This window comes from Phragmites australis, chromosome 9, assembly GCF_958298935.1.
Source record: "Phragmites australis chromosome 9, lpPhrAust1.1, whole genome shotgun sequence".
Lineage (NCBI taxonomy): Eukaryota > Viridiplantae > Streptophyta > Magnoliopsida > Poales > Poaceae > Phragmites > Phragmites australis.
Window position 1 is genome coordinate 6,729,730 of NC_084929.1, and position 8,693 is coordinate 6,738,422.

The 8,693-nt window shown below is 42.5% G+C and overlaps 1 protein-coding gene and 1 non-coding gene across 2 annotated transcripts; both read right to left on the reverse strand.

Moving 5' to 3' along the window:
• Positions 1-1,286: 1,286 nt before the first annotated feature.
• On the reverse strand, positions 1,287-4,955 carry LOC133927965 (uncharacterized). Its single transcript, XM_062374278.1, has 5 exons — positions 4,690-4,955; positions 3,836-4,041; positions 3,045-3,102; positions 2,895-2,967; positions 1,287-1,813 (listed from the first exon to the last, which is right to left on the reverse strand). The coding sequence occupies exons 1-5, from the start codon at positions 4,953-4,955 to the stop codon at positions 1,739-1,741; spliced, it is 678 nt and encodes a 225-aa protein (XP_062230262.1). The 3' UTR covers positions 1,287-1,738.
• TRNAM-CAU (transfer RNA methionine (anticodon CAU)) lies at positions 1,425-1,496 on the reverse strand. The gene has a single exon. It is a non-coding gene; the product is annotated as a tRNA-Met (tRNA).
• Positions 4,956-8,693: the final 3,738 nt, after the last annotated feature.

Below are 8,693 nucleotides of genomic sequence, written 5' to 3' on the forward strand. Positions count from 1 at the left end.
GATTGATAAGGTATTTTGATGTATAACAGTTATGTGCCCAATGAGTTCTTTCTCCATAATGATGGCAAGTATTTTCAGTTATTTCACCTTTCTTTTTATCTCTATTTTTTTGTCTTTTATGAGGATTGACTGGGTTCTTGAATTGAACACCATAATTTCCTCTACCACGGCCACACCCAAATCTATAACCACGACCATGTCCACGTCCACGATCTCGTGCACGTCCTCTATTTTAATTATCATATCTAGTTGCATTTGCTTCTAGAGTATACTTGAACCACTTGGATAGGACTCATGGTTTTTCATCAAAAACTCATTATTTTGTTCAGCCACTAGTAAACAAGAAATAAGTTCAGAATATTTCTTGAATACTTTCTTACGGTATTGCTGCTGAAGTAGCAAATTTGAAGCATAAAATGTAGAGTATATTTTCTCTAACATTTCATCATCAGTAACATTTTCTTCACATAATAACAATTGTGAAGTGATTCTGAACGTGGCTAAATTGTATTCAAAAACAATTTTATAATCTTGCAACCTCAGGTGCAAACAGTCATAACGAGTTTCGGGAAGAATTACTGTTTTCTAGTGATCATATCTTTGTTTCAATTTGTTTCAAAGAACAAGTGGATCTTTATCGATAAGGTATTCAGCCTTTAAACCTTTATAGCCTTTATAGAGGTGGTGGCGAATAAAGATCATAGTCTTAGCTTTGTCTTGATCAGATACTTTATTTTCTGTTTTGATTGTTTCACCAAGCCTATTGGTATTCAAGTGAATTTCAGCATCTAGCACCTAAGGCGAGTAGTTCTTACCAGTAATATCCAAAACTATGAAATCAAGTTTAGCAAGATTTGACATAACAAACTACAATATACAAATGCAAATCATAAATATAGAACAAAAATAATATACAAATTAAATAGATTAGAAATAATATCTTACCGTGGAAAATGATATGACGATCAGTAAAGTATTCTTAAAGAAATATAATTTACGATAGCTTATAGAGACGGTCATGTTGATAACATGTTATATAATAACTACTTATTGACTATCAGAAATTGGTATGCAAGAATGTAGAGAACAAAGGAGTGAAAGATAAAATCAGATATTTTTATTGTCTTCTATCAGATACATGCAAACTCATATATATATATATATATATATATATATATATATATATATATATATATATATATATATATATATATATATATATATATATATATATATATATATATATATATATATATAACATTGTTTTAAAAATTTATACTAGGAGTTACAGACATCCAAATAAATAAAGATTTCATAACACCTATCTACTTCTGTATTTTTAGAAGTTATTGTAAATGAAATGTAGAGAGCCGCAGAATGAAAAATCGAGCAACAAAAATTGAAAAATCGGAAACCCAACGAAATATCAGAGCCAGGTTTCGATCCTGGGACCTGTGGGTTATGGGCCCACCACGCTTCCGCTGCGCCACTCTGATAATGTTGTTAGCCTCTTTCTACAAATCATCTAGTAGTCATACTTGTTCCAGTGCTTCGCACATTTTGTAGGATAGTTTTAAAACGTTCTTCGACTGGCTACCGCATGCCGATAGCATTATAATCATCGTGGAAACTCGAGTTGAGGTGGCAGAGTATTGCAATGGAGCAGATAATAACCATCTGTCCCTTCAGCTGAACTCGTATCAATATCAGATCATATTGCAAATTTGAAGTTAGCTTTCTATGATTCTGTCCTTTGTTTTCCTTCCTGAGTTGATTCCACGACATCTCCCTCCAGTTGCCTGTCTTTCTTATGCTGCATTAATCAATACGAAGCTGGTTAAAAAGAGGCAGAGCAGCATAGAAAGGAAGTATTTGATCATTAAAAACTCTAAATGCGCAACATATGAAAATGGAATATAAGTGTTATGCACAGAAAGTCAGAAATCACAGTTCTTGTTCACAAAAAAAAGAGAAAACACAGTTCATGCAGCATATAAGAAGCAATTTAATTGGAAAGAAGCATGTAATGGAGTCAATACATGCAGGAGTAGGTGTGGGAAATGCAACTCCACAACCTATTGTGCATGCAACGTCTATCTCTACCGTCAATCCCTTCTCATCCATCCGTTGATTCTCTCACTTACCCCATATTTTTTACACCTAACTCTTCAGTACGAATCAACATAAATGGACAGCTGAGATAGACAATGCGTGCGTAACATATTGTGAAATTTTCCCTTCCAAGTAGGTGTTGTTCTATGAAATCAGTGATTAGTTCTTGAAGTGTCAAAAGACATATGCGCATATAGGCCTGTACAATAGTTTTTCGAAAAATATGCTATTTTAGCTCAATCCTGAGATACAATTTTTGATCTAGGGTTTGAGAAAACATGTCAGCATCTCCTTTCTTATGCCATACTCATTTAAAAGTTCAACCTGAAGCAAAAGGACTTAACTAAGCAAAAAGGAATTTGGTAAGGACTGCGGACTGCCATTTGGCCATAAACAGAGGACATTACAGACTTATTAACAATATGACATGTTAATTTCCTCTTATCCTTTCGTTCCTTATTTTCTCTTCTATCATCTGCATGATACCTTTCAGTACAGAATGAAATTTCGGCAGTTCACCTGACAGTAGCATTGGTGCAGCCTTCCATATAATTAATTATTAGCACATCAGTAAAAGCTGCACATATGATGAATTTGTCGAATTCTACAAAAAAGATGTACCTTTGGAAGAAGGACTTCTGCAGACATAAGCTCATAAAGTTTGTGCATGATTGTTTCTTCTTCTACCAGTAGAAAATGATGGCAACAAATTACTATCTACACATATCATCTTCTACATGACAATCTCGACATAAAAGTTCATACTATCTGGGGGGGCCCACCTGAAGTTTATGCAACTCATGAGACATTGCTCGGTATGTTCCCATTACAGCTTGATTTTCATTCTCCAGAAGCCTGCAGGTCCCTTTGATGTTATATAATGAGCTAAAGTTACAATCCATTTACTGCAAAAGGGTAGTGAAGAACATTACTTGGACATTTCGGCTGAATGTTTGGTTCCATTATCACCAAACAACTTAATACTGATTCCTGCAAATTATTTTGCATATCAGATTATCATTTCAAATCAACCTAGAAGATTGTAATCAAATCTACAGGTGCATACCACATGTAATATAAGTTTTGCTATCTGAATAACGGCTTGCAAAGACACTACCAGTTCAAAGTCTCACCGTGTGCAAACTACAAACTTCCCCCATGCCACTGTTGTCATCGACCCTTACTCAAGTTCGTGTTTGCACAAAGGTTCGGAATTTTGCAGTTACAATTATTATAGCTAAATAACGGAAGCAAACAAGTCCCCATAGTTCAATTGGAATTTGAGAGCAAACATGACAAATGAAAAGTTTTTTTTTTCAAGAAACAGCCGATCAAATGACCAACAAAATTACAGCTACCGTTAGCGTCAGTTCAACTACAAAGATCTAGCAAAAGATGTTCTTTCTAGTGCATACAGAATGTGTCTGAAACAGAATGGACTCAGCAACTAAACAATCCCGACGAACTTGAACAACTTCTTGCCATTGTTGGTCTGGGCGGAGGGTAATGGAAGCCAAAGGTTTAGACGAGCGGCCTTAACAGGGTATGTGAGTTCATTTGAACCCCAAAATTTGTGGGAAATAAACAGATAATACTGTAATTCTCCGCAATGCGGCAAACAAATCTATGAACCAGGCAGTTTTTTAGTCTCCATCCCAGAAAAAAAAAAGACTTGGATTTGATTGCTCGCAGCAAAGAAAGGGGGGAACAGAATAAAACAAACCCTTGTGGAACAATGTATACAGGCAAGCTAGGGACGGATCTGCAGAGGGTTTTGCTTGATGATGGTGGGAGCGTGGAGGATGTCGGCGAGGTGAAATTGGGATGAGAAGGCAGGGGCAGGAGGGACCCGGATCCTCTACAGTCGGGTGGGTGAAGGCAGAGCCATACAATAAAACGTGAGATGTACATTCATTTGAGATTAAATATCTCACACGCGTTTGAAGTTACCTAATTTCACTTTAAAATAAAACGTGAGATGTACATTCATTTGAGATTAAATATCTCACACGCGTTTGAAGTTACCTAACTTCACTTTAAAATTAGAGGATCTCAATTCAGACAGGAAGACGAGAAGAATAAATCTCTATTATTTAAAAAGTTTCTAATAAGTCTTGCGTTTACCCTGAGTTCCATGTCTATCCTAAATCCCACGCCCACCCCTAAATCCTCCGTCCCACACCTTGCTCGCAGAAACCATGCCTCAACCCCCCTACGCGCAAGAGGGCGGGCGCCTCCACCCAGCTAATTGTTGCCATGGACGCCATCCGCCTCTTCTTCTCCTCCCTAACCCCCGCACCATTGTCTTGCCGCTGATGGAGTCATCACCGGAGTAGCCTACTCGGTGCCGTCGAAGGCATCGATGCTGTGCGCACCATAGTCACCATGTGCCTCCTCATAAATTGCGTTGATTTCTTTGCTACCCTACCGGATCTAGCGACGATTGCGGCGTCTAGAGCTCCCGATCGTCATACCCCGCCGCCTCCAACTGATCCTCACACGCTGGAATCCACCAGTGACGTTGTTGTCACGCGCTGGCCTCCACCCGTGTTGCCTCCTCACGCGATCGCCTCTTGCCTCGAAGCCATGGCCTTCCATGTCCTTGGTGGCACGCGCGAGAGCCCCCTGCCGCCAATAGCGCCAAGGACGACAGGCTCGCCCGCTTCGCCGTCGACGAACACAACAATCACAAGGTGAGTGGCCTTTGCGCTTCCCTTTCCTTTGGTAGATTCTGCCTTCTCTCTCTTACCTTCAATTCCCAATTCAAAGTCTAACCTTGCGCTGGCAGGAAGCGGCAACTGCGAAGTTAGAGAGCTCCTTGCTGTGAGGGTGATGGCGGCCATGGCAAAGTACAACCGGAGCAACCTGGCGGTAAAGCAGATCCTGCAAGAGGGTAAGGAGATGCAATTCAACCCCTCCCCCGACTTCATGGCCCTCCCTCTCGAGGTCCCAATCTCAGCCCCATCCCTTACCTTTACTGCGAGGTTTGCCCAACCTGAACTTAGCCAGGTCTTAATCAAATGTCAGTTGAGCAGGACATCTTTGAGTGGCAATTTGCTATCCTGGGGCCATGAGAGAGCAAGTTTGAGGGCGGAATCTACCGCAGCAGGATCCAGCTGCCCTCAGACTATCCATTCAAGCTGCCATACTTCATGCTGCTCACGGTCTACAATCTAAGTGTTCTAATTTTTCTCTGTAAGTTCTGCATCCTATTTGTGAGTTGTTGCTAATCTTGCTATGTTTTTTAATCTATGTGTTGTAGCCAAGTGGACAATTTGAGATTCAGAAGAAGATATGTTTGAGCATTTCTAATTACCAACCTAAGCACTGGCAGCCATCATGGAGTGGTGAGTAGCCTTAGGCCATTTGTTTGTAAATGACTGCTAAAGTGCCCATGGTAGGTTATTGTAGCATCTAGGCCCCTAGGTAAGTGGTAAGTGTTTCGGTGATTAATGACAACCATATTACTGTGACTAATAATTTGTTTTGAAGGGAATCAAAAATTCAGTATACAATGACATTTGGGTAATCTTGGTCTCTAAAGTGCTTATATGGACAATCAAAGGACATATGCTTTAAGACTAAGGATCTTCTAGTTCTAAGTGTCACAAAGGAGATGGAGGATACTTAGAGTAGTATAGGTCTTCTTTTCTTTTAGTCTTTTAACCGTACTATAAAGGGGGGCTAAAAGTAGTAGCTTGACTTAGTGAGTCTAGACATAGATGATGCACACTTGTTAAATTCTAGCACTAGGTAGAGCATACAAGTCCATGGTGAAGCTGTCAAGGAATTAGAGCTCAAAGAGATTTCAATTGGACGAGCTCACAAAAAATTTATTCACCGGATTATCCTCTGATGGATGTCTAATACTCACCGGATAAACACTAATTGAGGCATCCGAATTATATGAAAAATTTCAGAAGTGTCACACCGGAATGTCCGGTGATGGAAGTCCGGTGACCACCGGAGCTTTTCCAGCAGAGAAAATTTTGGGAGAAAAACAACTTTGTATTCACCGGATTATCCGATACCCCATAATATGAACACCGGACTATTTCTTGCAGAGAGCATTGCTTGGGGCCACAGTGGAAAATTACAGTCACCGGACTATCCGGTGACTTAGCTGGCAGAACACCGGAGAAATGTTGCGAAGAAACTCAGACAAATTGAACTCACCGGATTATCCGGTGAGAGCAAAAAATATCACCGGAGTATTTCTTGCAGAAGGTTCTGAAATCTAAAGGGTCGGGTAAGTTGTACTCACCGGATTATCCGGTGATGACTGTTGTTCACCGGAGTTTATCACCGGACAAATGTTGCCGTGCAACGGCTAGTGACAGCTGACTCTGGGTTTGAACCCACCGGATTATCCGGTGATCTTAAGGATATAGCCAGCGGATTATCCGGTGATTACAGAAAAATGGGAGTGGTTAGCCAACGGCTAATTTTTATCTCTAGGCTATAAATACCCACTCAGATGGTTTCAATAGTGGCTCTTGCGACTCTGTAGCAGCTTATACACTTGGTGTGTCATTTAAAAGCAAGAGAGAGCACTTGTGTCCATTCCAAGTTCTTAGTTGAGGATTAAGGACTTCTTTGAGTGCTTGAAGAGTAGCAAGTGTGCATCTAGTTGTTGTCTAGGCTTTGTCTTTGTCAAGCGAAGCTTGAGGCTTGTTACTCTTGGTGGTTGGCAACACCTAGACGGTCTTGGTGATCGAAGGATTTCTCGGTGAGCTCTTGGAGGAATTGTGGGAGCCCCGGGAGAAGGAGGATGTACTTGGTTTGATACCCGCCAATCCGGAGATGGAGAAGGGGTAATCAAGAGAGAGCACTTGAGCCTTGGTGACTCAAGGGGGAGCGACATCCTTGGTGGATGCTCCAACGAGGACTAGGGGGAAGTGCCAACTTCTCGAAACCTCGGAAAAAAATCGGTGTTGTCTTCTCCAACTCCTTACTTTCTTGCATCTTATTTTGAGTTTTGTTATTATTGCAAGTTCTTCTTAGTGATTATCTTTCTTAGTTAATTCTTGCTTGATTAGCTATCTAGTTCTAGTTAAATCCCTTAGTCACATTTCCTTTTAGTTTTATTTGCTAAAGCGGTAGAAGTTTTAATTAATATCCCAATTCACCCCCCCCCCTCTTGGGCTATTCGATCCTTTCAGTTCTCTAGAGGACACCTCTAATAAGCTAACAAGCACCATTATTCATAGGCCATGTTGACATGGTCTTGTAGGTTATATGAGCATTGATCCCCGGTTCTGGACAGTGGTACAGGAGAGCTTCTATCGCTCATTTGGTAGGAAAAGCGTTCAGTTGAGCCAGCACAGGACGCTGAGATGGGAGTACTTGCAGTCAGCTGCAGAGGGAGCAGATGTGAGACAACACTTTGATGCATTCCCAGGTCTCACCGCTCTCCTCACTCAGGTAGACAGATATGTTGGGGATTGGGTCAGAGTATTCTATGCGACAGTATGGATCGCTCCCGACAGGTCGTTCATTCAGTTCATGTTCCAGGGAGAGGTCTACAAATTGTACCGGGCAGATATGCTCGAGGCTCTGAGGCTTCAGGAGAGTACCAGATTCTTGCATGAGGTCGTTCATCCGAATGCTCATCCTCCTCGTCGTCCTCTGACCGGTGGTGTTTTCCCGACGGATGACGAGATCCGTCTGTTGTTCAGGTCGCCCTTTCCTCCAGGTTCACTGAGACTGCCAGAGATGCTGACTCCGGAGGCGAGGGCAGTTCACTTTGCACTCAGACGCAGCCTGTTGCCTAGGATCGGGAACGCAGAGGCTATCACCAGTATCCACCAGTGGTTGCTCTTATCTATCCTCACTCATCAGCAGTTCGACATTTTAGATCTCATCTTGTGTGAGATTGAGGATAACATAGCAGAGGGTCTGGGCAGACAGCAGCCATTCACGCATTTCATCTCATATTTGTTGGCTCGCTCGATTCATTATCCAGAGCATCTTGACGTCTACCAGCGATTCCCGAAGCGATTCCCGGACTATATTCCTAGCGCTCCGACGGACAGACATCGCGGACAGCGTGCTATGGTGCAGGCTCAGCGGCAAATCCCAGCAGAGGAGCGAAACAGAGTTGCAGTTGAGGACCAGGCCCTTGCAGAGGCCGAGGCAGAGCTACCTTATGCCTTCATAGACTTGGATGACGACGACAGTGACTCGGAGGACATCGAGTTCATTCCACCACTCCCGAGACGTCACGATGCTGAGGCCGGTGGTTCTACTCAGGGTGCGCCTCAGACTTCAGTTCCTTCCTCAGATACTGAGACAGCTACCACCGAGCCCTCTGCTGCAGTGCCTTCGGAGATCACTCTTATCCTTCGGCAGATGCAGCAGCAGCAGGCAGCTCAGGCAGAGGATGCTCGCCGCCGAGAGGAGCAGCAGTTTGCACTGATGCAGTCACTACAGCAGCAGCAGCAGGCCATGTTTGCAGCACTTCAGGCAGACCGTGAGAACAACGCCAGATTGTTCTCCGTTCTTTTCCAGGCACAGGGCCTTCAGTTGCCAGCTCCAGCACCTGCTCCGGCTCCTGCCCCGAGTCCTCTCCCAGGCAGTGT